This window comes from Hemitrygon akajei, chromosome 12 (genome assembly GCF_048418815.1).
Source record: "Hemitrygon akajei chromosome 12, sHemAka1.3, whole genome shotgun sequence".
Taxonomy (NCBI): Eukaryota; Metazoa; Chordata; class Chondrichthyes; order Myliobatiformes; family Dasyatidae; genus Hemitrygon; species Hemitrygon akajei.
The window spans coordinates 79,614,392-79,630,169 of NC_133135.1; the positions used below are offsets into that span (position 1 = coordinate 79,614,392).

Genomic DNA, 15,778 nt, shown 5'->3' on the forward strand with positions numbered 1-15,778 from the left:
AGAAAATCATCACAACTATCTCTGCAGCAGCCTCTCTTAGAAAACTGTGGTAAATACAATTGGGCAGAAATTTAGAAATCTTAATTTCTTCTGCACTTTATCAGTGAAAATAATAATAAATGAGTTAAATTCCTTGCTATCATTAGCCCATACTCCAGTTTAGTTGTTCTCTCTAGTTCTAATAAGTTTTGCTTAATACCTTAGCCATATCTTTATTTCCCATTATACTTTCCTGTTATGGCCTCTACAGCAGGGGTTCCAAATCTCTTTTATGTCATGGACCCCAGGTTGGCAACCCCTGCTCTACAGGGTCGACATTTATTTATAAAACTCGCTTCCTTTTTACTTTATTATGAAAGCTCTCAAATTCTGTTATCATCGTCTTCTGTCAGTGTTGTTTCCTTATTAAAATTTTATGTATTTTTATCTATTGCTTTCATAAACCGTATACAGCCATGGATGGATCACATTTTTATGGAGTTATTTCTTAATGTGCATTTATTTTAAGTTTTGATTTATTTCTTAGTGTTTGCCATTGTTAATCAACTGGCAAAGCTTTTAATCTAATTTCCCTATTTACCTTGGCCAGTACACCCCTCATCTCTATATAATTGGCGTTAAGTGCAATTATAATTTCCAAATGTCTCTCCCAAACAACACATAAATTTTTCTTGTGATTCCTTACCCTTTCCCTAAAGATCTTTTACAAATCTCCTAACTATCCCTGCTATGACTAGTTCCATTATGTATTGTTCAACGAAAAAGTCCCAAAGGTAGTGTAGTGCTTAGCACATTGCTTTGCAGCGCCAGCGAACTGGGTTCAATTCCTGCCATTCTTGGTTAGATATTTGTACGTTCTCCCCATGACAGTATAGGTTTCCTCCGAGTGCTCTGGTTACTTCTCACATGCCAAAGATGTATGGGTTAGTAGGTTAATTGGTCAGCTGGGTACAATTGTCCAGTGTGGACTCATTGGGCTACAAGGGCCTGTTACTGTACTGTATCTCTAAATAAAACAAAAATAATGAACTCATCCTCAGGACTAAGTTTACCTCTTTGATTTGGGTAGTGCTTATGTTGATTAAAGTCCCTCCCCCCAAGGATTTTTATATTCACCTGCTGCAAATATTTCTTACTTTTTCATTAATTCTGTCACCAATAATATTGCTATTATTGTAAAACATTTCAACCAATGATTTTATTTTATTTGAATATTGATTACTCAAATTGCTGGTAATTTCCCCCCCCCCTCCTTTTTCCATTCTCCTTTCTGGCTCTTCTCGCACCCCTTCTCTTATCTGTCCATGACCTCGGTCTGGTATTGCTCCTCCTTCCCTTTCTCCCATGGTTCACTGTTCTCTCTTATCAGATTCCTTATTCGTCTTCAGCCCTCATTACTTCCACCTATCAACTCCAAGCTTTGTACTTTATCCCCGCCTGCCCACCCATTCTAATTTGTCTGTCAATGCACTACCTATCGATGTTAAAACATCTTTTTCTGTATCACTTTCAGTTCATTGCCCAGGCTGAAAATTTTCTCTGTGGCCTCACCTTTTACCTTTAAACCTGTAACATCTGATTTGAATCCCAACCCCATACTAATTTAAAGCCCACTTGACAATTCTACTTATTTAAATTGTTATCTGGGACATTGGTCCAGCCTCCTCATTTAAGTGAAGACTTCCAAGCATGATGCTCCCATATTTCCTATTCCTGGTGTCTGTGTCTTATGAATCAGAAACTTTCCCATCTCATCATTCTCTGAGCCACACAGTGAATTCTCTGATCTTCTTGGTAGTTTAGGTTGCTGTTCTGCATTTTAATTTGATATCCTAATGCTTAGAATTTCTCAATGGATCAGCAGTTCTAAGATGGATGTTGGGTCCTCAAATACCTGAAATCCATATGAGTAACTGAGATGATGGGACTGTGTGTAATGTAACCTATTTTTGCTGACAATATGACAGTAGGGTGGAAAGCAGACTGTGAAAGCAACAGAAAGTCTAACAAGTGGGCAAACATTTGGCAGAATATGTGTAGCAAGGTGTCTGTTTTTGGTAAGAAGAATGCAAAGCAGAGTATTGATATAAATGGAAAAAGACTACAGAATCCTGTTGTACACATGGAGCTGGGTGTATTCATACATGAAACATGGACTGAGAACACACAAGTACTGTTGATTTCATGGATTTACAGATTGCAAGTAGAATGTTGGCCTTAGTTGCAATTTGGATAGAGCTTAAAATAGAGAAGCCTTACTCGAATTGTGAGGAACTTTAATTAGACTACACTTGCAATTCCAGTCTGTTATTTAAGGAGGGTTGTACATACACCGGCAGCAGTTCAGAGAAGATTCACTAGGTTGATATACAGAATGAGTGATTATCTTATAAAGAACAATTTAGTGGTTCTGCTGTTTAGCTATTGGAGTTCAGAAGAATGAGAGATGGTCTTATTAGTTCATATAAGTTTCTTATCAGAAGTTAGATGCTGAGAGAGGCAATCTTGAATGAGGGAGCATAAATTCAGAGTCAGGGATTGCTCGGTTGAAACAAAGATTTGAGTGGAACATGAATTTATTGAATTTACTACCCAGAGAGTAATGGAGGCTACAATACTGTACAATTTGAAGTCCAGGATGGAGTTTTGTTATGTGGGGAGTATTATGGGTAACAGGATGAAACATGAAGTTGAGGTCATGACCCTATTAACCATATTCTTATTCAATGTTGTACAAGACTCGGGCTATGTAGCCTGATCCGCTAATATTTCTCGCATACTTATTCTATTTAATTAGTCTAGTGCTTTCATGCAGTAATCAGAGAAAAGCCAAGACCTGGAGACAAATTTGAAAAGAAGAATGGGATTGATTGCTATGTTTATTTTATTTTGACCATTTTTCCACTGAGTGAATTTGGATTTTAGAGCAAATGTTTCTGTTAAGTTTTAACAAAATAGCCCCAGGTGAAAAGTGGTTAAATAAGGCACATGGAACTAGGTTTGGAAATGGTTCTTTAAAGGTTGTAAACAATAAGAAACTCTCTGTGAGCAATAGACTCTTCACACCCAGCATCATGTTTATGTCCAGTTTGTGAAGAGAAGGTTAAACAAGACAGGGATAAACTTGTCAAACACCTTGAAATCAAACTTTACAAAGGCTAGGCTTAGGTTTTAGGGTGTTCACTGAGAAGATATTTTTCAAAGGAAGATGATCCATTTATTTGAAAATGTGTTAATTCTCAATATTATTGCATGCTAAGTGAATTAATTAAATTGGATTTTATTAGTTGCTTTTTCAAATCACCATTGAATAAAGCTGTTCATGTCTTGCTGTGTCTTTCCAGTTGATTTCTGTTTCTTAACAAGGTTGACAGGTCAAATGATAAAAATATTCCAAAAGGTTGTGAATACAGTTCCTGCATGCCTAGATTAGTTGGATATTGTGTAAGTCATTTCAGCACATGACAGAATCCAATTACAGGTTCAAATCATGCCACTGATTTTGATCTGCTGCTTACTATAGACTTAAATTAGTAGCAATTGGTGACATTTATCTGGAATTGTACAGTACACTAGTGCTGAACCTAATTTAGAAATTTATAGAGAACTGAACAAAGGACATCCTGTATTTTGTGTCCATATTAAAGTGAAATCAATTGCGGTAATAAGATTGCCTGGTAAAGAGAATAAAATATTGGGAATTTGAATTTGAGCTTGAACTATAGATACATGTATTGATATAGCATGAGGAGTGCAAAGTAAAAAGGGAAAAGAGAAATTAAGAGTTGCTGCATATTTATCAAGTCTAGAGTTGTAGGGCCAGGAACTGGTGACCCATCTTTTTATTATTAAATCTTATAATAGAGTTTCAGAAAATGATAACATTACTTGCTGTAAATGAGCATTTAAACTCCAAGCTAAACACCACAGTTGCAAAAAGAATGTCCTGTCCACTCACAGTGTCACTTACTAGAATGTTACCTTGCAGCACTTTGTCCTCTCAAATGTGTTGATTGTATAGAAGGTGATATTTGTAAAGTTTATGAAGCATGCAGGCAGACTTTGAGAAAGAAAGGAAAACATATCCAGCACTTTGGAGAATTGATTATTCAGTTCAAAGACAGAGGACATAGCTAGAATATTAACTCTGGATGAATAGTAAAAGATCTAATACAGCGGGACAGATTTCTTGAAATAGTTCGAACTCTTGAAATAAATTCTTGAAATCTGTTTACTTCATAAGGTATATCTGTTTACTTCACTGTGTGCTGATAAAGCTATGCTGTGTGCTGATGGTTATTTTGTGGCAGGCTTTTTGCCACTCTGTGGCCAAACTTGTCCTTTACATTGTTGCTCCTAATTCCAATCTCCTGCATTTCTCAAGAGTAATCTGACATTAACCCACCACTCAAGCACATACGTAAGGACAATACTAAATAAAAGTTAGATTCATAAGCATATTCCAAGGCATTCAGAAAGCCACACTGCAAGGTGCTAGTTAGAAGTTATTTAGATTAATTAAGATAACACAATTCACTGATGTAGGAAAACATAGCATTGCTCACTTTTCTCTATTGTACAAGGGAACTAAGTGAGTCTGATTTGAAGTGTGGTAGAGGTAAAACCCTGAGAATTATTCCAGAATGAGTGAATGCCTTGATCAGAATGACTAATTATCTGGTGGATGGAGCTGATAAGGTGGCTTGAATAGCATCATCATTCATATATAGCTTTAGATAATGACCTAAACCAGAAGTGAAGCTTGAACCTCAGGAAGTAGAAGCAGAATTAGAATTACAGGATGAGAGACTAAAAGGGAAGGCTGGTATTGACATTTCAAATGAATGTCAACTATTTGACGGTTGTCCAAATGAAACTTAATCTGCCATTGCACACCATATGCTCAAAATCATTGCAGAGCAGTAGTTAACAAAGCAAATAGAATATTGAGCCATTTGGGCATAAATTTAAGAAAAGCTTGCTTAAACTGGAACAGCTTTGTCAAACCACACATTGAGTTGGTTCAATAATTATGCTCACAATGTATGATCTTACACACTGAAGTTTTTAATAAACTAATGTTCCTGATATTTTCCAAAGATAAATGGAAGATTTAGACTAGGATTATATTCAAGATAGAAATCAATGAATTTTTGGATGGTGAGAAAATCAGTAATCAGGGTCTGAGCTAGATCATCATCACTATGATCTTACTGAATAGTGAAAGAACCTCAAAAAGCAGAATCTTGTATGTTCTTTTATGACAAGATTTTAAAACAGATGGCCAAACCATTGATTAAAATATGTCTCAAAGTGGGAGAAATGGATGAAGATGTGTAGGGAGGCACTTCTTAGGCTGAGGGCATTGTATTTAATGTACTGAGTTGGGAGTGGAGGTAAAATATGATTCAGAGAGAAATCAGAAAGTGACTTTCCATTTCATCCTTATTTAAATGCTTTCAAGAAACAATGTGAAAAAAAGGCTTCAAATGAATTACATATTCACTTTAGGGAATGCTATGCAGTGCAGCAAGACAAATATTTTACTTTATTAACTTTTATTATGTTATCCAATGCATATTTTTAGTGGTACAGATATAAAATATTTATTACAATGTTGAAAAGACAATAATCAGACAATTTTAGATTAATAAGATTGGGTTTAGTTGTTACATCACTGAGGTTTGGCTCTATCAGGATGTATAATCTATCAAGGTCACTAAAATGTGTTAATTACCCAAGAGTAGGCATTGTTGGTACATCATATCTAACCAATCTTACAGAATTTTTCGAGGAAGTTACCAGGAAAGTTGATGAAAGCAAGGTAGTGGATCTTGTCTACATGGACTTTAACAAGGCATTTGACAAGGTCCCTTCATGAGAGGTTGGTCAAGAAGGTTCATTTGCTTGGCTTTCAAGATGAGGTAGTAAACTGGATTAGGTATTGGCTTTGCGGGAGAAACCAGTGATGGTAGTAGATGGTTGCCTCTCTGACTTGTGACTGGTGGAATGCCATAGGGATTGATGTTGAGTCTGCTATTGTTTGTCATCTATATCAATGATCTGAATGATAATTGTTTAACTGGATCAGGAAATTTACAGATGATGCCAAGACTGGGGATGCAGTGGACAGTGAGGAAGTCTATCAAAGCTTTCATCAAGATCTGGATCAGCTGGAAAAATGGGTCGAAAAATGGCTGATGGAATTTAATGCAGACAAGAGAGAGGGGTTGCACTTTGGGAGGACCAGCCAGGGAGTACAGGTTTAGAATTTATTGAATTTATTGAAAATGGTGTCACAGGTAGACAGGGTTGTAAAGAAAGGTTGTGGCACATTGGCCTTCATAGATCAAAGTTCTAAGTGCAGGAGTTGGGATGTTATGTTGAAGTTGTATAAGATGTTGGTGAGGCCTAATTTGGAGTATTATGTGCAGTTTTGGTGGCCTGCCGACAAGAAAGATGTAAATGAGATTGAAAGAGTACAGTGAAAATTTACAAGGATGTTGCCAGGTCTGGAGGACCTAAGTTATAGGGAAAGATTGAATAGGTTAGGACTTTATTCCCTATAACATAGAATATTGAAGGGAGATTCGATAGAGGTATTCAACATTATGATGGGTATAGATAGGGTCATTGCAAGCAGGATTTTTCCTCTGATGCTGGGTGAGATTACAGCTGGAGGTCATGGGTTAAGGGTGAAAGGAGAAATGTTTAAGGTGAACACGAGGGGAAACTTCTTCTCTCAGAGAATGGTGAGAGTATGGATTCAGCTGCTAGCGCAAGTGATGAATGTAATTTTGATTTCAACACTTAAAAGAATTTTGGATACGTGCATGGATGGAAATGGTATGGAGGGCTGTGGACCAGGTGCAGGTCAATGGGACTAGGCAGTTTAAATGGTTTAGCATGGACTAGCTGGGCCAAATGACCTGTTTCTGTGCTGTAATTTTCTATGACTCTATGATTAGTGTTGATACAAATACTTGTTAAGAGCATAAGCTCATAATATGCAAACACGAGGAAATCTGCAGATGCTGGAAATTCAAACAACAACATACACAAAATGCTGGTGGAACACAGCAGGCCAGGCAGCATGGATAGGGAGAAGCGCTGTCGACGTTTCGGGCCGAGACCCTTCGTCAGGACTAACCGAAAGAAAAGATAGTAAGAGATTTGAAAGTAGTGGGGGGAGGGGGAAATGCGAAATAATAGGAGAAGACCGGAGGGGGTGGGATGAATCTAAGAGCTGGAAAGGTGATTGGCGAAAGTGATACAGAGCTGGAAAAGGGAAAGGATCATGGGATGGGAGGCCTCAGGAGAAAGAAAGGAGGGGGGGGAGCACCAGAGGGAGATGGAGAACAGGCAAACAACTAAATATGTCAGGGATGGGGTAAGAAGGGGAGGAGGGGCATTAACAGAAGTTAGAGAAGCCAGTGTTCATGCCATCAGGTTGGAGGCTACCCGGCCGGTATATAAGGTGTTGTTCCTCCAACCTGAGTTTGGATTCAGTTTGACAATAGAGGAGGCCATGGATAGACATATCAGAATGGGAATGGGACGTGGAATTAAAATGTATGGCCACTGGGAGATCCTGCTTTTTCTGGCGGACCGAGCATAGGTGTTCAGCGAAACGGTCTCCCAGTCTGCGTCGGGTCTCACCAATATATAAGCACCGGACACAGTATAACACACCAGCTGACTCACAGGTGAAGTGTTGCCTCACCTGGAAGGACTGTCTGGGGCCCTGAATGGTGGTGAGGGAGGAAGTGTAAGGGCAGGTGTAGCACTTGTTCCATTTACAAGGATAAGTGCCAGGAGGGAGATCGGTGGGAAGGGATGGGGGGGAACGAGTGGACAAGGGAGTCGTGTAGGGAGCGATCCCTGCGAAAAGCAGAAGGGGGGGGAGGGAAAATGTGTTTGGTAGTGGGATCCCATTGGAGGTGGCGGAAGTTACGGAGAATTATACGTTGGACCTGGAGGCTGGTGGGGTGGTAGGTAAGGACAAGGGGAACCCTATCCCGAGTGGGGTGGTGGGTGGATGGGGTGAGGGCAGATGTGTGGGAAATGGGAGAGATGTGTTTGAGAGCAGAGTTGATAGTGGACGAAGGGAAGCCCCTATGTTTAAAAAAGGAAGACATCTCCTTCGTCCTGGAATGAAAAGCCTCATCCTGAGAGTGTTGTGGTTTCTCGTGCCCCACAAATGACCAGGAGACGGAGAAGATTCTTCAAGAAGGGTTAAACTTTAATTTGCAAATCAAAGCTGAGACAGTCATTGAACTAGTCGCTGATTGCCCACCGATCCTTTGGACATAGCATTTTTTATAGCAATCTCCTGGTCCAGTTGCATTAGCATATCTATAGTCTATAGTTGCGTATCACACGTACATCCTGCCACTATTGTTTCTACCCATTGACTTAATCATGTTCTAATCTACATCTCTTAGCTACCTCTCATTAACACACCATTGTCTTCTACATTCTTAAGATTTCAATCTCCTACTAAATTGGGTACATGCATAGCAAATAGCAAGTTTAAAATTTATACTTTTATACTCCAATAAGAGCAGATGCGGCGGAGACGGAGGAATTGTGAGAAGGGGATAGCCTTTTTGCAAGAGACAGGGTGGGAAGAGGAATAGCTCATAATATATCTGTTTCTATGGAGTGCACAGTGAAGAAGGTGTACATATTTTTTCCTTATTGCTATGAATGCATCAATCAGTTATTACACTGGTTAGAGAAAATATTTGCTTGAAAGATATTTAGAAGGAATGAATCTTGATTGACATCCAGATGTTTCTGGGAGTGGACTGTATTTTCATTTTCCACATAGGTAGGAGCTCCCCCTGGAGGCACTTCATTGTTCACCTCACTCGTACCAATTGAGTAATATTGCCTGTGCTGCCTGAAAGAACCCAGGGGATTTTTGTGGTAGGCTTGTAACATCTTACAGCATCGCTGTTAACATACATTTTTATAGGAACTGATATTTCAAGCATATTCTTTACACTCTATGCAGATCAGTGTGTGTGCATCAATTATTCACAATTTATACCAGTGATTTAGATGAAGGGACTCATATCCCTCTGGATCCCAACTTTTACCTGCCTCCTTTTTCAATGGAAAGTTTAATGATTCTGCAAACAGCTCTCAAAAACACAAGATTTAGACATATACTTCATCGGTGAAAATTACAATAAAAATTGTTAATTTAAAACATTTGATAGATTACTGCTTGCCTATTTTTTCCCGAACTTTTATCCCTCATGTGAAAGTGAGCAAGAAATGAACCTTAAAAGTGCACCAGCAGAGAACCATATGGTCTGGGCCAAATGTATTCTAGACAGCAAAACTCACCAAAGAAATTGTCGGGTTGTGCTTAAATTTGTGTGTTTAACATTTTTTTCAAAAGTGAACTGAAGCTTAAAGCTCACCTCCTGAAATTTACAAGAAGCATTCTAGATTAATGGGCTGATAGGTATATATTGACCAGCAAAAGTTGCTTAGTTTGTAAAATGGGCAATTGTTGGATTTTTTTTTGAGCAGCAGAATAGCATAAAATGTCAAGCAAATTACTTTTCAGAGCCTGGCTTGGAAAACTTGCGGATGCCTTGCTGTGGGAGGAGGCCCCTTGCATTCCATTCAAGCTTGCAGAAGGGGGAAGGGATAGGGGAGGAGTGTAAAATCATACATTTAATGCAGGGCTCTTTTTCCTGGCTCTTTCAGTCAGAAAGCTCTCCCTTCATTCAATCAGACCACTATTGTACAGGCGCCAGACTCATCTTGACTAAATTAAGAAGACAAAGCCATGGCATGCAAACCAACCAGTGCTGTTTTCCATCTTTTAACTAATGAAAAATGTGGTAATGAGTAATGCTTGTTGTTACATAAAGTAATGAAAGGCAAAAGAAGAGTACGTGCGAGTAGCATGTCTTAAAATCCTTTCCCCAGCTCACTTGACTTTCCGTAATAAAATGCTCCCAGTAACTTTTAACATAGTTTATCATAGTTGTCACTTATTCATTAGCTGGAAGGTTTATTTTGCAAAGTGTATGTGCAAGAAAACTGAGTTATCCTCAATGCAGATTTGGTGTTTTGGGTTATTGAAGTTTACATGATGCTTGATTTAATTGAAAACTCTACAATTTAAAAACGTCTTTTTAAGAATGCCACCATTCAGTAAAGGGAATTGTTCAAATGTTGCTGTTAATTCCACTGAAGCTTTTTTAAAAAGTCTCGCTTAATTTCAACGGGGGAGTCTTTGAAACCATTCCAACAAAGCTGAGACAGTGCAGAAGATGGAGCATGACATTTGGTTTTCTAAAGTTGGACAGAAACATCTGTTTACCAATTTGAGAACTGATGATCAAAGCCAAAAAGTTTTAGTATCTGCCACTGCTGAGACTGAAGTCTCACCCATCCTGCTGTGAAACCAATGGCAAAACCTTTCACTATCCAGCTGCTGACTACAGCTCTCAAACACAACTATTTCAACTCATTTCAGTAAATTTCAATGAACTATTAAATTAGATTTAATGTTACATATTTCTACATTACTCCAAGCAGGCCCAGATCATTTGGTTTCAGAGATGGTCCATGTCCTAGAACAATTTGCAGTATGAAATGTGTGGGTGGTTCCCTGTCACTAATAATATTGCTGCACTCTGGTTGGAAATAATGAATAAGTTATTGAAAAATGAACCATTTTTGTAGACTCCTACCCATAGGAAGAGATGCCAGAAGTTATTAAATCCAGCATGATATTTTCTAAGAATGTAGTTCCAGAAATTTAAACTTCATTTCATGAGCTATAAATTTTGTGCTTAGCTTCTTGATACTGTACCACTTAGTGGATTCTGAAAGTCTTGGGTAGAGTGGACATGGACATGCTATCTCCATTCAAGGGTACAGCCTCAGAATAAAGGCAATTTCCTGGAGAACTGATATAAGGAATGCTTTCTTCAGTCAGAGGATAGTGAATCTGTGAAATTCATTACTACAGGGGACTGTGAAGGCCAAGTTACTGGGTGTATTTAAGCAAGAGATTGATGGTTTCTTGATTAGTAAGAGGGTTTAATGTTATAGGGAGAAAGCGAGATAGTGGGGTTGTAAAAATCAACCGTGATTAAATGGTGGATCAGACTTGATAGGCTGAATTGTCTAATTCTGCTCCTATATCATGGTATTATGGTCTTAAGTGCATACTTTTCTTGAACCTATGTAATGGCTTTGAGAGCATAATTAGGCCATTCAAACCATCAAGTCTCCCCCACCATGGCTGATTTGTTTTTCCTCTCAACCCCATTTGCTGCTTTCTCCCTGTAACTTTTGGTGCTCTTACTAATCAAGAACTTACCAATTTTGATTTAAATATTCCATGAATTGGCTTCCACAGCCACTTGTGGGAATGAATTCCACAGATAAACCACCCTCTGGCTAAAGAAATCCTTCCTCACCTCTGTTCTAAATGGACATCTTTCTATTCTAAAACTGTGCCCTCTGGCACTAGACTCTCCCACTATTTGAAACAAACTCTCCACATCCATTTGATCTAAGCCTTTCAATATTCTGTAGATTTCACTGAGCTCCCCCCTCATTCTTCTAATCGCCATTGAGTACAGGCCTGGAATCATCAAACAATTCTTATTCATTAGCCCTTTCATTCCCAGGATCATTCTCCTAAACCTTCTCTGCACCCTCTCCAATGCTAACATATCTTTACTTAGATGTGGGGCCCAAAACTGTTCACAATACTCCAAATGTAGTTGAACTAATGTCTTATAAAGTTTCAACATTACATCATATTTTTTAGTCCTCTCAAAATGAATGCATTTGCCTTCCTTTTTTGCACAAGCATTACTGAAATAGTTCACAAATAACAAAACAAACACATCAAAGTATATTTTATCAAAATCCAAAAACAATTAATTCTGGAAATAGCAGTTCATTGATCGGCTGTACAGAGAAAGAATTTACTTTGCAGGTGGAATAGAGTTGGATTAGAATTAGAACTGAAATAACTTACTGAAGTAACTGTTTTCAAGCAAGTACAGATCAAAGAATAGAGATGATTATGCTCTTCCCTCAGTGGAAAGTTGGAATTGATTTTCCTCCTAGACGATTGTTCTCTCCTTTGACCTAGCACCAATTTAATTTTCTTCTGTTTCCATTTATGGGGTAGGTTATCCACCAGTATCTCATGTTCATTAGTTGCCACAACTGTTCTAATGGCACATCCTCCTGTTCTGCTTCCTCTCAAGCTAAATTCTATTCTCTAAGTGTTACTTTCCATAGATGCCTCTTTTCATTCTGGTATTTGTGATACAGCTTCCTTTTCTCCTCAATTGAAGACTCTCTTCCTCAATGGTAAATATATCCTTAAATGTGTCCTTACTCTTTCCATTCCCTTTTAAACCATGATAGTGTCCTCCCCCCATATTCATAACCATCAGCCTTAACACTCAATAGATCAACCTCCTCCATCAGTATGGTGGCATTCTGAAGGCTTATTCCAGCTGCAGCTGGACGGATTTATTTCCTGTCTCGTTACCACCTTGTTTTGCCTTGCTGTATTATCTCCTTCATTACTTAATCATTCCTACCTTCCCTGTTGTTGTGGACATCTTTACCCCACTAACATCGCCCACTGTCCCCTTTTGCTTGGCTTTCATTGTTGTTTATTGTCGATTAGATATTTTTTCTCCTTAGTTCTGGTGAAAGATCGACTGGAGACTTTGATTTTGTTTCTCTGGAGATATTGCCAGACCATAATGTCATGAACAAAATGATGATTCTGTGCTATTGTTGGAGTCTTTCCGTACCTGGTTGTGCACAGTGCAAATAAGAACATACAAATTTAATGTTTAGCTATCCTAATACTCATATTAGCATTTGGCTGATCACATTAATCTTCTTTGTTTTCACTTTGTGTAGTATGTATTTTCATCCAGGACTTACATCTATATTTTCTGTTTTAATGTTTAGGCGGCCCCCTCCAGCAGTTCCTGGAAGACCAACTTTATAAAGACACTGATTTAGCTCTGTATTCATGTTTATATTGTATTTGTATTTCTGGTGTTTTGTCTCATCTATTGCACTATTTTTCATGTATATAATGTTAATTTTATGCTGGCAATAAATCCAACTCTATTCTATATTGTAATGTGCCTTTGTCTTGGAAATTTTGATTTTTGTTGTTACCTGATAGGCATAAAAATTTTTCACGTGGCCACAGATTGCCTAGGTTTTAGTTGTAAGGTGAAACTGGATAGGCTGGGTTTATCTTCCTTGAAGTGGAGAAGTCTGAAGGAAATCCTGATCTGCAAAGCTATGAGGTGAACAATTAAGTTAGATAATAGAAAACATCCTGGTAGCACAGAGGTTTTTGGAATCTGGAACACACCACCTGAAGGAATGATGAAGACAGAGGCCCTCAAAACTTCCCAGAAATATCTGAATGAGCACTTGAATTACCAAGGGATGAAAAGCTACTGACCTACTGCTGGTAAATGGGATCAGTGTAGATGGTTACTTGATAGTTGATGGAGACATGGTGGGCCAAAGTTGCGTAACAATGCTGATGCTTTACAATAGTTCAACTAAGCGAAAAATGTTTTGTTGATGATTTTTGTTTGTACTCAACAAAAATCTGCCAGCATTAATGGATTCCAGGTGCCCTGATACCATTTCTCCATGACCACAATGTCCCGGTGAAATCTTTCACCGTGCTTATCACTGACAGTGCCAAGATTTGCAGGGAAGAAGTCTACATGGCAATGCAGAAAATTAATCTTTAGTGACATGTTGCGCTTCATGATTGTTGTTGTCAACTAGCTGCACGTAGTTTGGTGCACTGCAGTTGCCATGAACATTTCTAACAACATCCTCGAATGTCTTCATGTGATTTTCTCTGCTCCCACTGGAAGTCTTTGAATTGCCTGTCACTGATGACTTTCTTCTTGATTTGTGGACCAACAAAAATGCCTTCCTTAATTTCGGTATCACTTATTATCAAAGACATCTGTCTCAAATATTGAAATCCATCACGGAAATTTTTGTGCCTGGTGACAACGGATTCCATCCTTGCAGTCCTGAACCCAGTAATTCTGCTTTTACCTTTGACAAACTCAAGTCTCTGACTAGGGCATTTAACTCAGATTGAGTTATCAGACAAGGCTCACTTGACATAAAGGGTTCAAAAACTGTATCAGTATCAGTGCCAAGCTCATGCATCATAGCATCTTCATCTGCCTCCTCGAAACTCCATGTCCTGGTTTTCTAAAACCTATCCTGCCAAGCAGCATCCACCCTGCCTAAGCATGCCCACACATGTCTGGACAAGATAGAAAACTTACCAGCTTACATTGTGGGCAACATTTTAATTGACTTGAATTATGAAATTGAAATAACAACTATCAGTGATCTCAACAAAATTGTGCATGATAGGGAAATTGCATGGTGATTTTCATAATCAACAGCCCAAAATCCATAAGATACTCCCAAAGGTATTCAGGAAGTAAAATCCTTGTTGATAAGTAATATCAGCTCTGATTAATTGGCCCTTTTGATGTGCTTCTGTGCAGCATAATGTAATATTCATTGACAATGGGTTATATTCCCCATTACTGGGACATACTCTTAAAGATTATGCCCATGCAGATAATGATCAAGCTGGTGAGAAGATCTGTTACAATCTAAAATATGTACAGCTTTGCAAGGCTGGCTTTCTCCCTACTCATTCTAGAGCAGAGGTTCCTAACCTGGGGTCTACAGACCCTCTTGCTTATGGTATTGTCCATGGAATAATAAAGGTTGGAAACCCCTTCACTAGAGAATTTCATTTCAATCATTAGTAGTAAACAAATGCAAGCTTATCAGTTGTTCTCAGAATGTTGAGTTACAATGAAGTCAGTGAAACTGAATGTCAATAATCATGCACAATAAAGAATGTCTTCCTTTTTCCTGCTTCTATGAAGAAAAGGAGCCAGAAACCTGACTGCTGCCTGTGAACATTTGACAGCATATTAGGCTTCACTCTGTTGTAGTTTCATTGCTGTAAGCTTTTGGTTCTTCATTACCTGCTGACTCAAACTAGCATAATGCCAGACATATATCCTAGAGTGACTGTAGGAGCATAATTCATGTAATGTTCTGAAAGTGCAGAGAAAACTTAAATCTACTTACATATATTATGTCTGTCACCTGCTCCAAAATACATTCCATTGAAGAGCCCATATCCATGGATAGGATACTTCTTTTACAGAATTAGCCATTGTCCTCATTCACAAGAGTAATTCAAGGTGGTCTGGAAATCTCTTCTCTTAAGCTCATCACCCCCACAGGGCATAGGCTGTCAACAGCAGCTCGCCAGAGTCTTTCAAATTGTTCCCGGATATAGCCCATCTTCAAAGATCCTTTCCGTCCCAGGGATGAGGTCTATGGAGCTTCTGTTGATAGATAGATAGATAGATAGATAGATACTTTATTCATCCCCATGGGGAAATTCAACTTTTTTTTTCCAATGTCCCATACACTTGTTGTAGCAAAACTAATTACATACAATACTTAACTCAGTAAAAAATATGATATGCATCTAAATCACTATCTCAAAAAGCATTAATAATAGCTTTTAAAAAGTTCTTAAGTCCTGGCGGTAGAATTGTAAAGCCTAATGGCATTGGGGAGTATTGACCTCTTCATCCTGTCTGAGGAGCATTGCATCGATAGTAACCTGTCGCTGAAACTGCTTCTCTGTCTCTGGATGGTGCTATGTAGAGGA

General features: G+C 38.5%; 1 protein-coding gene across 1 annotated transcript in view; it reads left to right on the top strand.

The window, feature by feature from the left end:
* Nucleotides 1–13,162, top strand: part of dnm3a (dynamin 3a) — a 217,368-nt gene extending 204,206 nt beyond the window's left edge. The window contains exon 20 of the mRNA XM_073063584.1: nucleotides 12,985–13,162. Within this exon, the coding sequence (XP_072919685.1) occupies nucleotides 12,985–13,024 (40 nt within the window). The 3' untranslated portion in view covers nucleotides 13,025–13,162. The remainder of the gene's footprint in view (nucleotides 1–12,984) is intronic.
* Nucleotides 13,163–15,778: the final 2,616 nt, after the last annotated feature.